We start from the raw sequence: 15,681 nt of genomic DNA, 5'->3' as shown, positions 1-15,681 counted from the left end.
TGACGAGCTTAGAGATCTTTTATTTGCTGATTCTCACTAGCATACATACTCTCGGACATGTAATGTAACCGGTTTACCAAAAGAAAAATGACAAGAGCATCCATTCCAAGAAAACCAGGGAAAAACATGATAAGTTTGTTTATAAATGTCAGCAAACCATGTTTATGCTGATGTTATTATTACAATCAAGAGGATGAGTGCAGTTCCAGGCACAAGCACGGCATGTCTGTTTCGATACATTGATACCATCAATGTATTGCATCCACCAACTTTAATCGAACAACTTATGCATGCACCAACTTGAGGATTGTATATTGATGATTCATAGTTCCATTGCCATGCAAAAATACGGTATTGGGGTGTTCAAGGACCTCGTTCCGGATATAGAAGAGGTGGTGAGGCAATAGCTCCAAATGAGGATCTAGAGGACACACATAGAAACGTTCAGGGACACCCTTATGCATACATATCATACTTGCAAGTACCACGGCTCGTTTCCTCGGGGTACACCATCACATTCAATGATCATTGTGAGCAACGAGCTTGTACTTCTCTATAGGCAGAACGAATCACAAGCTTCGTCCATTCAAGTGAGTCCTGTATCTAGTAAACGAAGCCAATACGTCAACATATCAAGTTCTGATCAGGTTCTGAAATAACTCAGGGTACTTCTTATCCTATATGTACCAGGAAGTTATTGGCAGTAAATAAGCTAGTTTGTACTTCAGAAAGAAAAGAATGTCTATTAAGTACAGATTTGAGAAGTAAAAGGAAGGAATGGACTAGGTATACACCTAATACAATTGACACTCTCACTTCCACTATTTCAGCTATGGCTCTGGCCGTGGCTCCTTTTCAAGCCATTGTCAAGCCTGGATGAGCACGGAAATGAACACCCTGGCCAAAAGGTTATTTACATTAGTGGGGTACAGCATATTAGATGACAGTTTTCCTCCAATCATAGAGCAGAGAAAATAATAGTTCTTCAACATCTACTAAGAGCATTGCTCCATTTAGCGAAAAGATGTTGTGACAACTTCGAGATCAAGAGAGCTATCTTCGAAAACTCGGTCTCGCCTTCTCAAGCTAAACCTTCTCCAACTTCCATTGCCAAATTCTTAACTCTGAAGCTCGACCTATTTAAGTAGTTACTTGCACTTCACACAGAGTCACTCTGCCATGCTCTTTACTGAGAGTCGCTCTGCAGATGCACAGAACATTGAGAAAAGCGTGCAGGAAAAAAATATAGGAGTTAATAAATTCCAATAACATGATGATAAAATGTATTAAAAAGAAACCAAATACGTATTGTTATACGAAAAAAGGAACAAAAACAATCTGAGATGGATGGGAGGGTGAAGAGACTCACTTATCAGTTCATATGTTACAATCATTGAGGTACCCCAGAGGGACACGTTCAGGGACCGGGGTCCAAATCCTCTATAGAATCCTCTCCAACCATCTTCCTCAAGGAGAAATTTTGTAGTCTTCATGACCGACGGCCTTCCTACACCATAGTTATCCATGACCTGCAATTTGGGCAATTATTGTCATTACCATTGAGATAGTTAAGCTAGAAACAATATAGATTATTGTATTATCAGTCTAAAAGTGTGGATCTTTTATTCATAAACAAAGAAAAGGGTGCTGGAATAGACTTTCAGCCTGGTATTGTCAGGTCTGTCCAAAGAGAAGATTGCTTTGAGCATGACCTCAAAAGTTCAGAATAATAAAAAGGTGCGCATTCCGGTGCATAATGATACAAACTTACAGGCATTTAAAGCAGCACTACTATTAAGCTACCAGCTACTTTAAGAACTAGTTTGCTGCCACAAGACTAGGAATTACTAGTTGTACACCAGGGATTATCCACATGACCACAGAAAGTGGGGAAAAAAAAGTGCTTTAATTTGATAAGAGGAAAAGGTCAGGAAAAATGAATATGAAAAAATGAATATGAAAACCTCCTAAAAAGAAATTCTTTGTGCTTCTTATGGATCTGCTGAAAGTGTGCAGAGGGCAAAAATCAGAAATTCAAGCACAAGGAGGAGCAGCAGTATCTTCTTTTAAGAAGTCGGGAGGCCGCAGATGACAAAATACTAGAGAATAAAGCTATGAGAGGAGGTAAAAACTTGTGGCCAAATGAAGATTGCACCTAATTAAGTGTCCCTTAAGGAGTTCTTTGGTTGTGCTCTCAGATGTTGCCCTAGGGTATATCTTTCAATTGGTTTTCTTTTCAGGTCTTTTGTGGGGTATCTTTTGGATGTGTTCTCCAGTACTTAGTGCAGAGAGACAATTCCTTACCAAGCGGAGGGAATTTTATTCAACAAATTGTGGTTTTCTTTCCATATGCAAGGGGAACTCATTTCATTGTTTTCTTTTGTAGAAGGATCTCTTAATGTCTCAAATCTGTGAAACAGAACAGTTTCAGGTGAACTATTTAGTTTTGTTGCAGTTATTATCTTTTCCTTTGGTCTGGAAGTTTTGTTTTTCTCTGTTTTCACTAGCATACTATTCACAGATCTTCGGGGGATCAATTCATAACCACAGCTGACCAGTCTTGAGTAACAGATGCACATTGATCTCCTATTAATCTCAAATCTCTCATTCAGCCTGGCAAATTTTAACTTTCTCCTTTTAAAACTTCTTGAGCTCTTTATCATTTAGGTGACAGCAAACACTCTTTAGCTTCTCCCAACTCTAAAATCATTAAATTAAAGAAATTCAATTTTTCAGTCAACCACATATCCATTGAACATACAGTTCAACGATAGGAGGCTTTTTCAATCACAATGAGATTTATATACGTGCTTCTCATAGTTAGACCTGCTATCTTGATATTATGAATGTCATAACTCCAGCTCACATTCAACTTGCAATTTATCTGGTGCTGCCCCACCCGGCCAATCATTCAGCTCATAAGCAATGGAAAAGAAATGAAATACGGGTATGAAAAGGTATGAATCATTTTCAAATTAAAATAGATGACCTAGGAAGAACAAGAATCACCTGAAGCCGTGTCTTGATTGTATCTATCGGAGTTGTAATGATTGATGAACAAGCACCAGCTATTGCTCCCGCTGATGCCTGAACTGTAACTAGCTCCAGCATAGATGGTTTTTCCTTTGCATCATCTCCATAGCCCAAGCTCCTGAAATTATTAATGAATATCAATATGGTTACTACTGAAAAAAAATATCAATATGGTAACCTTAATAGTAAAACTATAAATCATGAAATTCAACACGATATTTCAAAGTACCTCCAAATAACATGTTGAGCACCTGCATAGGCACCCCACCAAAGTGCTGATGCAGGTGATTGAGTCATTAAAGTTATCCCAAAGCCTCTATACAGGCCACGTAACCCCTCTGCCTTCAGCACTTTTTCAATGACACCAAATGGGCCATTATATGTTGGCATTCCAGGAAGACCTTGGACCATTAGCCTCTGGCAGATCTAGATGCATGAAAACAAAAGAAAAATAACATTAAGAGCATGTAAAATGTAATATCACCGAGCATGCTTCTGATGTTTCTAATGAGCAATAGATGTACATGTGCGTGCATGTGTACCTGTATACCAGTGTGATTTCTGCCAAGAAGTCGATATAGCCCTTGGATTCACAAATACAGCACTCTCCGCGACTCAACTCAATATCATCATATATGTACAGATATTCACAAATTAGGCTCTCTCTGCTATCAGATGTAAATTGGACACGTAACTCTAAAATGCAGTGAGTAGAAGGGAGGAAAATAAGTTTGGATCTCCCATTCTTATAATCACTTACCACATTCTCCCAGCCTCATGTGATAGTCTCGCAATCAATCTGACCCACAACCACTCCTCTTCCTCTTAGCTTGTCCACTGTATCTAGCAGCACCGCTGCAATTATCATGCACCTGCAAGTGAACTTCGAGACCCTTTATACGCTCCACTTCTTTTCTTCTGCCACTCTCTCACTTGCCAACTATGTGCTTGTCAAGGACCTAAAAACACCCATTCTTTGTTTAACTCTTTTCTTTCACCCTCCATTCCTCCCTCCCTTAAAAAAGAATATTTATTGTAATCAGATGCTCTTAAGTCATAGCAAGTAAGAAGATATTGCTGCTCGGCGATGATTAGAAAAAGTCTTTTAACACATTCTGTTGATCTTGGCCTTCCCCAGTATATTCCTGACATAGTCATTGGAAATGCTTTTGTTTGATCTGGTCAAAATCAAATTCTGATGTAATGGTGGAACAGTAAGGCTGTTTCATCCATAGGAAACTCACCAGTGCCATTAGGCATCTAGTAGTTCTCGTTGGGGAGAATATGTTATTCTCCTATTGTAAGTGGGTCCAACCCACTTGAGGAGGCCCAATAGCCCATTAGGGCTTTATCTTTGTTTTTTTTGCAGGACCGCATGATAATTGCAGCTCAAAAACAGAGGTTGTGGCTGAGAAGAAACAATAAAAGGAAGCAGCGCACGGCAGAGAAGAAAAAGAAAAAGAAAAGAAAATAGTGTTCGGGTTGAGCGGAAAAATCTGAAGTTTTTGCACACCGTACGGAGAAAGAAAACAGGTTTTTCACTTGTCTTTCTTGGGTGTGGTTTTTCACACAGAGATTTAACAAATTAGGTTTCTATCTAAGAGTTGTGTTGGATGCTATAGAGAGTTGTAATATTTATTGTTAGGGATCTCATTACATTCTTGGGTTCATCACATTGTGGTGGTTTGGGTGAGATCATTGTTACTCTTAGGGAGGTGATATTGGAATTTTCTCAATTTGTTGAGAACTCAAGTTTTGGGCATAAACTTAAGTATTGTAAACTCTATATTTATTATAGTGGATTGATCGAATTTGCCCCATGGTTTTTTTCCTCTACACTGAAGGGTTTTTCCATGTAAATTTGGTGTGCTTTCTTTCTGCTCTTCAGGTGTTTGATATATTGCCTGTGTGAATATTGCTTCCAGTTAGAATTGGTTTTGGCTTAGTTTATTCCACAATATCCTTGTTTTTGGTCCCAACAAGTGGCATCAGAGCCGAGGTTGTATGGGTGCGAAGATATTATGGAAGTAGATGGAGAATTCTTCGGGTACCATGATAAAATTTAATGCTTCTAATTATTCTATTTGGGAGCCTATGATGGAGGATATCCTTTACTGTAAGGATTTACATGAGCCCATTGAAGGTGCTAATGGTAAGCTAAAGGACATTAGTGATAGTGACTGGAAAAAAATGCATAGGAAAGCTATTGGGTATATCCGACAGTAGATTGATCTCAGTGTGTTCCATCATGTATCTCAAGGGACAGATGACTACAGTCTTTGAATGAAGTTAGAGGGTCTCTATAAGAGGAAGACAGCCCAAAACAAAGCCTTTGCAATTAGGAGGCTTGTGAATTTGAAGCTGAAAGAGGGAAGATCTGTTGCTGAGCATTTGAGCGAGTTCCAAGACTTGGTGAATCAGTTGACCACAATGAAGATAATGCTAGATGATGAGTTGCAGGCATTATTGCTGTTGAGTTTATTGCCTGACAGTTGGAAAACTTTGGTAGTGTCACTTAGCAACTCTGCTTCTGATGCGGTGTTACAACTTACTCTGGTGAAAGATAGCTTGTTTAATGAAGAAATAAGGAGAAGACACATAGGTAAGGACAGTGCACAGGCACTTGTCACAGAAAATAGGAAAGAGGTAAGAGCAGAGATTTTAAGGGGCGCGATTCTTTCAGAAGTCAGTCTAGTGCAAGAGGAAAAATCAAGTGCTTCTACTGTAATAAAGAGGGTCATATGAAGAAACACTGCAAGGTTTGGAAAAAAAATGGAAAAAGGAAAAGAATCAGAAGAAGGCCAACAATGAAGACACAACTGCTTATGTTTCAGATGAAGCAGTTGCAGTTCTCTATGTGGAAGAGGACCAGTGCTGTCATGTTGCAGATCCCGATGTAGAGTGGGTAATTGACTCAACATGTTCCTGTCATATCACTCCAAGGAGAGAGCTCTTCACTACTTACAGAGCAGGTAATTTATGTAGGGTGAAGATAGAAAATAATAGTTATGCCGATATTGTGGAAATTGGTAATATCTATTTTGTTACCAACGTTGGATGCTCCTTTACACTAAAGGATGTGCGACATGTTCCAGATATGCGCCTAAATCTGATGTCCATTAATGCTCTTGATATAACTGGGTATGATAATTATATGGCAACAGGAGATGGACTATCGAGGGGGTCAATGGTATTTGTTAGAAGAAAGCTTTGTTGCATACTTTACAAAACACAAGTAAAGTTGTGCGGTGGTACAATGAATATGACTGAAAATGATGCTTTAACAGATCTGTGGCACAGACGGCTGGCTCACATAAGTGAGAAGAGATTGCAAATTTTGGGAAGAAAGTCCCTCATTCCTTTCCATACAAGTATGTCATGGAATCCCTGTGATTACTGTTTACTTGGCAAACATCATAAAATTTCTTTTCAGAAAGCCTCTAGTAGAAAGCCCAATATATTGGATTTCGTGTATTTTGACGTATGTGGTCCCATTGAAGTGGAGTCCTTAGGTGGCCGCAAATACTTAGTTACCTTTATTGATGATGCTTCACGAAAAGTGTGGTTTATGTTTTAAGAACAAAAGACCAGGTATTTCAGTAGTTCAACCAGTGTCATGCCTTGGTGGAGAGAGAAACAGGAAAGCCATTGAAGTGTCTTCGTACAGATAATGGAGGTGAGTACACATCTAATGAGTTTGAGAATTACTGCTCAAAGCATGGTATTAGACATGAGAAGACAGTTCTTGGTATCCCACAGCATAATAGTGTTGCAGAGAGGATGAATCGCACCATTATAGAAAAAGTTAGATGTATGTTGAGGATGGCTAAACTACCTAAGTCATTCTGGGGTGAAGCTGTTCTTACTGCGTGCTACTTAATCAACCGGTCTCCATCAGCTCCTTTAGATTTTGATATTCCTGAAAAAGTGTAGACAGGGAAGGATGTTTCCTACTCTCATTTGAAGGTTTTTGGGTGCAAGGCATTTGCACATGTGCCTAAGGAACAACGGGCAAAGCTTGATGATAAAGTCATTCCTTGCATATTTGTTGGCTCTGGAGATGCAGAATTTGGCTACAGGCTATGGGATCCAGAGAAGAAGAAGATCATCAGAAGTAGAGATGTGGTTTTTCATAAAAACCAGACCTTGGCAGACTTTGAAAAAGTAGAGAAGCCCAGTCAAGCAGTTGAAGGTGTTCCCAAACTTACATCTATCTCTTTGCCTCCAGAAAGTGCCACTGATAGAGAAGAGATGCAAGTTGAAGACCAAGATGATAAGCCAGTTGTTGATGAGGACGATTTGTTTGAGCAAGGGAAGCAGTCTACTCTGCCAAAGAGTGTTGAGCAGGAGGAGCAGCCTACTGCGGTAGAGCCTCAGGTTAGGAGGTCTACACGAGAGCGTTGTCCATCAACTAGATACCCTGAATCAAAGTTTGTTTTGCTTACTGAAGAGGGGGAGCCAAAGATCCTTCAGGAAGTGCAGACTCACTAGGACAAGCAGAGCTAGGTGAAGGCTATGCAGAAAGAGATGAGTTTTCTATTAAAAAAATGACACTTATGAGTTGGTAGAGCTTTCTAAAGGTAAAAAGGCTCTAAAAAACAAATGGAGGTTCAAGCGAAAGATGGATGGTGAAAAGCTTGTGAAGTACAAAGCTCGATTGGTAGTAAAAAGCTCCATTCGAGTTAAAGACTCGAATTTGATGAGATATTCTCTCCAATTGTCAAGATGAGTTCCATTCGAGTTCTTCTGAATTTGGCAGCTAGCTTGGATCTTGAACTTGAGCAGTTAGATTTGAAGACTGCTTTTCTCCATGGTGATTTGGAGAAAGAAATCTACATGGTTCGGCCAGAAGGATTTGAAGTAAAAGGAAAAGAGCAGATGGTTTGCAGGTTGAAGAAGAGTCTATATGGGTTAAAGCAGGCTCCAAGATAATGGTACAAGAAGTTTGATTCATTCATGGTGGGTCATGGCTATACCAAGACAGAGGCAGATCATTATGTATATGTTAGAAAATTTTCAGATGGTAAATTCATTATTCTTCTGTTATATGTAAATGATATGTTGATAGTAGGACAAGATGTTCAGTTGATTCATAGTTTGAAGGCAGAGTTGCCCAAGTCCTTTGACATGAAAGACCTTGGTGCAACACAACAAATTTTGGGTATGCAGATTTTTCATGACAGAAAAGCTAAGAAGCTGTGGTTATCACAGGAGAAGTATATTAAGCGGGTACTTGAAAGGTTTAACATGAAGCAAGCTAAACCGGCTAGTACACCTCTTGGTGGTCACTTCAGACTGAGTAAAAAGACTTGTCCTTCTACCAAAGAAGAAAAAGATAGCATGGCAGTAGTCCCTTACTCCCCTGCAGTCGGAAGTTTGATGTATGCTATAGTTTGCACACGCCCAAACATTGCTCATGCTGTTGGAGTTGTTAGCAGGTTCCTTGTTATCCTGGCAAAAATCACTGGCAAGCAGTGAAGTGGATCTTTAGATACTTGAGAGGTAGCTCCAAGATGGGCTCAAAACCAATTTTGGAGGACTACACAGATGCAGATATGGCAGGTGACCTTGATGGAAGAAAATCAACTTTAAGATATTTGTTTACTTTTGCAGGAGGAGCTGTATCTTGGCAGTCTAACTGCAGAAGTATGTTGCCTTATCTACCATTGAGGCTGAGTATATTACAGCTACTGAAGCAAAGAAAAAGATGCTTTGGATGAGACGGTTTCTCCAAAATTTGGGTTTGAAGCAAGATGAGTACATAGTTCATTGTGACAGTCAAAGTGTATTAGACTTGAGCAAAAATACTATATATCATTCACGCATGAAGCACATAGATGTGAGATACCATTGGCTACGTCAGGTAGTTGCAGAACAGTTAGTACTACTACAAAAGATTCACACTGACAAAAATCTAGCTGATATGATAACAAAAGTTGTGACTAAAGAGAAGCTGAAACTTTGTACCAGAGTGGTCGGCATGGATTCTAAGTGGCAAGTTAGAGTACAGTCTCCTTCCTCTGTGTGGGCTGGAGAGGGAGATTGTAAGTGGGTCCAGCCCACTTGAGGAGGCCCAATAGCTCATTACAGCTTTATTTGCAGGACCGCATGGGAGAGCGCATGAAGAAATAAAAAGGGAGGCGCATGAGAGGCTGGGTGCAACTCAAAAACAAAGGCTGTGGCTGAGAAGAAAAAATAAAAGGAAGCAGCGCACAGCAGAGAAGAAAAAGAAAAAAAACAAAAGAAAATAGTGCGCGGGTTGAGCGGAAAAATCTGAAGTTTTTGCACGGAGATTTTCTTCTTGTCTTTTTTGGGTGTGGTTTTTCACACGGAGATTTAACAAATTGGGTTTCTATCTAAGAGTTGTGTTGGATGCTATAGAAGGTTGTAATATTCATTGTTAAGGATCTCATTACATTCTTGGGTTCATCACATTGTGGTGTGTTGGATAAGATCATTGTTACTCTTAGGGAGGTGATATTGAAATTTTTTCAATTTGTTGAGAACTCAAGTTTTGGGCATAAACTTCAGTATTGTAAACTCTATATTTATTATAATGATTGATCGAATTTGCCCCGTGGTTTTTTTCCTCTACACTGGAGGGTTTTTCCACGTAAATATGGTGTGCTTTCTTTCTGCTCTTCAGGTGTTTGATATATTGACTGTGTGAATATTGCTTCTAGTTGGAATTGGTTTTGGCTTAGTTTATTCCACAATATTCCTGTTTTTGGCCCCAACACCTACTAGTTTAGAATATAGTGCTTATGTGAGACATATGATGAACATCTCCGGAAATAAATCCAATTAGAATCATTGCATAATCAAGCATAGCAAATATAAATCAAATTGATGCTGCCTCGCCATTTTTTAGGCTACACCTATTGAAAGTACATGTTGACAGATAGAGAATTTAAAACAACCAACAGAATACAGTTAAACCTTTATGATTATACTGGAAGATATTAAGGTGTCCCAAAATGGAAGAAAAAACTGGCAGAGATAATTGTAGACTCACCACGTCTAATGGCACATAATATGCACATGAAACTATGCTTGACAGCAAGCCTGCCACTCCATTAGCCATAGCAAACCGTGTTGCCTCAGACATACTGAAACCTTCGGTGGATTTTAGCATCATATCTTTTGATACTTCCAGCGATGTTAGAGCCAAAACTCGACCAGGTAATGACCCAATTGCAGAGGTCCCAAAACCTCTGAAAATACCAGGACTTCCATCATTTCTTAATATAGTTTTAAACACAGAGAAGCCATGCATGTGCGAGAGCCCACCTCCAGCAACTTGCATTCTAGTCTTTACAACAGTTGTAGGATGTAACAAGCCAGATTGAGCAGTAAAGAGGATAGCACCGATGACATGGAACCTTGTCTTGTCCAACCTTAACTCCAAGACAAAAACAGTAGATTAGCTAATTCTTCCCATTCCTAGCATGTGCAAAATGTAAGAGCTCTTCATAAATTTCATGGAGTTTCAGTAAGATAACTGAATAAGTTTCAAACACATGGACTATTAAAAGGTAATTTTGTGGGAATTTTATTCAGCAAATTGCCAACTAGAAAAACTAATCAACTAAGATAGCATATCCATCTATGCCAGATATTCATCCCTCCAGTTAAAAGAATGGTTCACTGTCATTACTGATAGATTCATGAATAGCATTCTCTGCAGAAGCAGAAAAAATATACACAAGGAAAGGCAAATATTAACATACTGTCTAGGGTAAAGGATCTACTTTTGGTAATTATGTGGCTAGAACCCAACTTAGATTTGAACAAAAACCACATGCCACTTTGTCCACTGCTTCGATCAATAAAAATAACGTATTTATCAAAATATTGATCTTCATGCACAATAATGCTCCAACTGGAGGCGGCCATGTAAAATCCATGAAATGATTTCCAGGATCGATGCATTAGTTTACAATAAAAACAAGTCAGAAACCATATAGTAGTAAGATTATGCAAATAGCGCATTCACTGATTGCACTATAAAGCAAATACAATTTATACTTTATGAGTAACCCAATTTCTTTTAGAATAACAATATTAGATATACATTTTTTTAATCAGAAAGGGTATGGAAAATCTTGAAATAACTTTAGCGGCAGCCCTTAATAGGTATGTGTTCGGATTATAAAAGTCAATCCCTACTAGTTGGGACAAGGCTTGATGGTCACGGTTATGGAACCGTTATGGACTTGTTGGGGCTTCCAACAGTCATCAAAAGAAAAAAAGAATTTAAAATATTAAAATAAGTGACATATTGAAAGAAACCAGCAGGGCTTGAAATGATATAGAACAACAAAGTCCAGATTTTTTTAAAACTAAACAAATATGAGAAAATTTGTGATTATAACAGTTCGAACATCTATCACTTTGTATGTGAGGACTTGACCTCCACCACTTCAACCGTTCAGATACAAGCCCAGCCCCAGGCCAAAATCTAAGCCACCTTTTTCTCCAGATCACTCTCATTGTGGTTGAACCCAAGCGAACTGGTATGCATGCAAAGGCAAAGAAGGCTTTGAAAAGGTAGCTGAAGAAGAATTCTTTTTTTCCAGCTAGTCATCTCTTGATGCATTAATGAAACTCTTCACTTTTTGTCTTTAGATGGGAATCCAACAAGGAAAAAACCCAAAGGAGAAGTATTACTTCACATGCAAAGTTCTATATGCATACTTGCTTCCTAACTCGGAACATGTTTCCTAAAACAAAAAGGGGCAAATATAGAGATACGTCCTAACAACTACTGATATCATCCTTTTAGTAAAGCGTAAACAGCTAATTTGCACTGCTACCAAAGCATAACCTTTGTTTGGCCTCTTTGCAAGTAATGGGAATTAATCCACTGACGAGGACCTCTTTTTTTTTCTTCTTTTGTGAGTGCGTGTGTGTGGGTGAGAGGGAGGGAGGGGGAGAGAGGTTTTAAGCGTAAAGTGAGAATCTCCATAAAGTTGCATGGTTACTAAAATGGAAGATGGTTTTATGTCTCTTGACAAAGGCATTTCCTCATAAGCTCTCTAACAATCTCCTAAAGTTAACATAATGGTCCAAGGCATCAGGCACCGATTCAGAGTTGACCTCCATAATGAGGCATTAGATTTTAGGTTTTCCATACTCACGTTGAAAGTGAGAAATTTGGCTGTTAGCATAAAAAATTTGAAGGGTAAAAGCCCCATTTATGATCTCATATTCTGATAGTGGAATCTCTTTCCGGCCAAATAGTAGGTAGATCAACTAAATTTCGTTCACACCAAGTTTCAAGACTTTCCTTTCTTTTCCTCCATTCAATTCATACCTTCTAGTGCAACATACCAATAGCAAGACCAATATAACAGGATTAAATGCTTGAGCTGTTTCTTTTCCGATAGCCAAAGTTCGTCGTCACCACTTTGGTCTCTCCATTAAAGTATTTCTTGTTTCCTATACTATAATCAGCACAAACCACAGCACAACAAAATAAAACTATAAATCGAATCCCTCTCCAGATACATCCCTAATTAGCCATCTCAAAGATTGCTTTGTTGTCATGAAATATGAACTAAAAATGTAATCTTTACCCGGATTAGCCTAAAAATCGCAACTTGAGCAAGCAAAAAGAGCGAAAACCCAGTGAACGGATAAATTGATAAATTTGATAAAATTGGGGGGAAAAAGAAAGAAATTGGTGGGAGGATAGATAAGGGTTGCAGAGAACCGACCTGTCCCAATTGATGTTGGCCTCGGAGAGGGCGAGGTCGGCGGCAGCGGAAGCCTCCGTTTCCACGGCCATTGCCTTCCCGCTTCCTTTGCTGTGGTTTGGGGAGACGGAGAGAGTTGTAAACTTGCAATTGAAGCGAGCGGCTTGGTAGCTTCCCTGTGTGCAGAAGAAAAGTTTGAATATTTTTTTTGTTACGCAAGTTGCACGTGAGTGATGGACCATGGGAGGGCAAGGGAGGTATTTAGCATTAATTCCGGTTAGATACATCATTTAATGGCATTTCTCGCCATTAAAAAGAAAAAAATTTAGCATATTACAGTATAGATTTGCATTACTAAAAATTAAAGTATTTATCCAAGCAATGATAGAAAGTAGATTTATATGCTTCTTAAGGAAAATAAACAGTTTAACGATCGGAGGCTTTTTCAATCACAATGAGATTTATGTACGTGCTGCTCATAGTTAGACCTTCTATCTTGACATTATGAATGTCATAACTCCAGCTCACATTCAACTTGCAATTTATCTGGTGCTGCCCCACCCGGGCCAATCATTCAGCTCATAAGCGATGGAAAAGAAATGAAATACGGGTATGAAAAGGTATGAATCATTTTCAAAATGAAATAGATGACCAAGGAAGAACAAGAATCACCTGAAGAAGCTATTGTTCCTGCCTGTTAAAATTATGACTTGTCCTAAAAGCTTAAGCTAATAGAATGAGATATATTTATTTATATATTTTATATTTTTTTACACTTAGAACTTGATATCATGTTAAAATCACCAAATGTCCTAAAAGCTTAAGTTAATAAGATGAGGTTTATTTATTTATATATTTTATATTTTCTTACACTGCCGATGCCTGAACTATAATTAGCTCCGGCATAGATGATTTTTTCCTTTGCATCATCTCCATAGCCCAAACTCTTCTAAATAAATGCTAAGGTAGTGTAAGCAGCCGATGTACCAAAAAAATAATAAATAAATAATTTTTAATTTAAAATTTAAATGGATTTGCGAGACCCATTTGTAGAAGGGATATGAAATGAAAAGGAATTGGATGATAGAAAAATATTAGAGTAAAGCCAAACATGGTGAGCGGGGCGTTACAAAGTCGGTTGTATAATATTTTATATTTAATAGTATAAAAATAAAAAGATATAAACAAAATGAATGACTCCATCATGTTTTAAAAGAAAATGAATATATATGGTTTGAATTTGGTATTTATACATTGCACTTTAATTTGACTTTAAGAAGTACAGTCTAAGTATTCATATTTATAAACAGCGAGATTTTTTTGTATTGTTGGATGAATAAAGACAAATAAGAAGCTTGTGCATTGAACTCTCCATGATGGTGTTTAGATAAAACCATAAGAGATAAAAGCAATTGAACTCTTTAATATCCAACATGTTATGGATGGAAAAAGAAGAGGAGAAATTTTTTTCACAAAAAGTCTAACCAAAATTAAATATGTACGTTCCTATATTATTTGAATCTTTTCACCATCCAAATAGCTAAAAAATTAAATCTTTGTTCCAAAAAAGGAAATATTCAAGAAAAAAAAATAATTCATGAAAAGTTTGAATGTTGTGGCATTGTATACATAGACCCGAGGTTATATTGCTAGCACATTTTATTAGCATATGATGATAATATAAATGCACTACTATGTAAAAAGTCATGCAAAGATTCACAAAAAAAAAATAAAAATATCAACTAGAAGAAAAATTTCTATGTTCACCGAACAAGAACAACGTGGGTTAAAATTAATAAAAAATAAACCCATATCATAAATAAGTCATTTTTTTGATAAAGTTATACATAATAGCTATGTAGAAATATTTCTAGTATCAATGTCTTCTAGGTTTGTCCTTTCCTACCGTCATGTTGTTTGAGGTTATAGAAATTATTGAAAATTAAGATAGAATAATAATGGAAGTGGAGATATTCAAAAAAAAGTTGCAATAAATAAACTATTAAAAAATAAATTCTCTAAACAAGATTGTAGGTATCTTTGAAACGTTCGCTCTCTTAGAATAACATAGGGCTCGTTTGGTTCGCAGGAAAAGGAGGGGGGAAAGTGTGGTCAACGGGAAAGTAATGAAATGCCTCTTGTTTGGTTGGAGTTTTCAAAGGAGAGAGATGGAAAAGTTGTAATCCCATGGGAATATGATTCCCACATTTCATGGGAAAGTCTTTCCCATGAGAAACATGGGAAAGTTACTTTCCCATGAGGTGGGAATCACTCCTTTTTTATTTTTTCCCAAAAAGATCCTTCAACATTAAAGAAGCATTAAAGAGGCATTAAAGAACTAATTTTTATTAGGGGCATAATAGGAATTATACATAACTTTCCTAGGAAAGTGGATGGTCAACCAAACATAAGCACTTTGGAAATTTGTCATTTTCCAATGGTTAACCAAATATGCCAAAAATACTTTCCTAGGTATTCTCTTCCTAGGAATATGATTCTCAGGAATCATATTCCTAGGAGGGAAAATCCTTCCCGCGAACCAAACGAGCCCATAAGGTATTCTAAGATAGTAAATGCATTCCTCCCCGTTCAACCGAGTGTTACCATATAATTGATGTGTAACTTCTCTTATACTTTCACCCGTGAAACTTGTTGTTTGAGATGGTATTACATTGAAAATACGACCATAAATAATGCAAAAAAAAAGGGGACCCACCACTTTACCATCATAAGTTAAAAATACTGTCTGAAAAATCTTGAATTGTCCAAATATATCCAAATATAAATCTACCATCATCCATGCTTCGATCAGCAACAAACTCGCAAGCTGGTTAAATGCACGGATCTTCAAGACCGTCGCAGAGAAGTTTCCTAAGCAATCTATAAATCCACCCTCCACGTTGTCTTCTAAAGACATCCACTTCTTTTAAACGTGGCGGCAAAAATAAAC

The 15,681-nt window shown here is 37.8% G+C and overlaps 1 protein-coding gene across 2 annotated transcripts; it reads right to left on the bottom strand.

Annotated features, from left to right (window-relative positions):
• Window positions 1-123: 123 nt before the first annotated feature.
• On the bottom strand, window positions 124-12,921 carry LOC103697067 (solute carrier family 25 member 44-like). Of its 2 annotated transcripts, XR_001878917.3 has the most exons (7): window positions 12,753-12,921; window positions 10,049-10,430; window positions 3,263-3,459; window positions 3,010-3,151; window positions 1,370-1,529; window positions 795-1,201; window positions 124-597 (listed from the first exon to the last, which is right to left on the bottom strand). XR_001878917.3 is itself a non-coding variant. In XM_008778837.4 (6 exons), the coding sequence occupies exons 1-6, from the start codon at window positions 12,821-12,823 to the stop codon at window positions 1,170-1,172; spliced, it is 984 nt and encodes a 327-aa protein (XP_008777059.2). In that variant the 5' UTR covers window positions 12,824-12,921; the 3' UTR covers window positions 695-1,169. The 2 variants fall into 2 exon arrangements, 1 of the variants encoding a protein (XP_008777059.2); XM_008778837.4 differs by lacking the exon at window positions 124-597 and having other exon boundaries at window positions 695-1,201.
• Window positions 12,922-15,681: the final 2,760 nt, after the last annotated feature.

This window comes from Phoenix dactylifera, chromosome 1, assembly GCF_009389715.1.
Source record: "Phoenix dactylifera cultivar Barhee BC4 chromosome 1, palm_55x_up_171113_PBpolish2nd_filt_p, whole genome shotgun sequence".
NCBI lineage: Eukaryota > Viridiplantae > Streptophyta > Magnoliopsida > Arecales > Arecaceae > Phoenix > Phoenix dactylifera.
Note: the sequence above shows the minus strand (reverse complement) of the source record. Positions and strands in the feature narration are given on the sequence as shown.

Coding starts and splice junctions, on each gene's coding strand:
- LOC103697067 (XM_008778837.4), bottom strand. CDS start 12,823: ATGGCCGTGGAAACGGAGGCTTCCGCTGCCGCCGACCTCGCCCTCTCC. Junction 3,152..3,262: donor GCTCAACATGTTATTTGGAG/GTACTTTGAAAT, acceptor TAATAATTTCAG/GAGCTTGGGCTATGGAGATG. Junction 1,202..1,369: donor TGTAACATATGAACTGATAA/GTGAGTCTCTTC, acceptor GTGCATCTGCAG/AGCGACTCTCAGTAAAGAGC.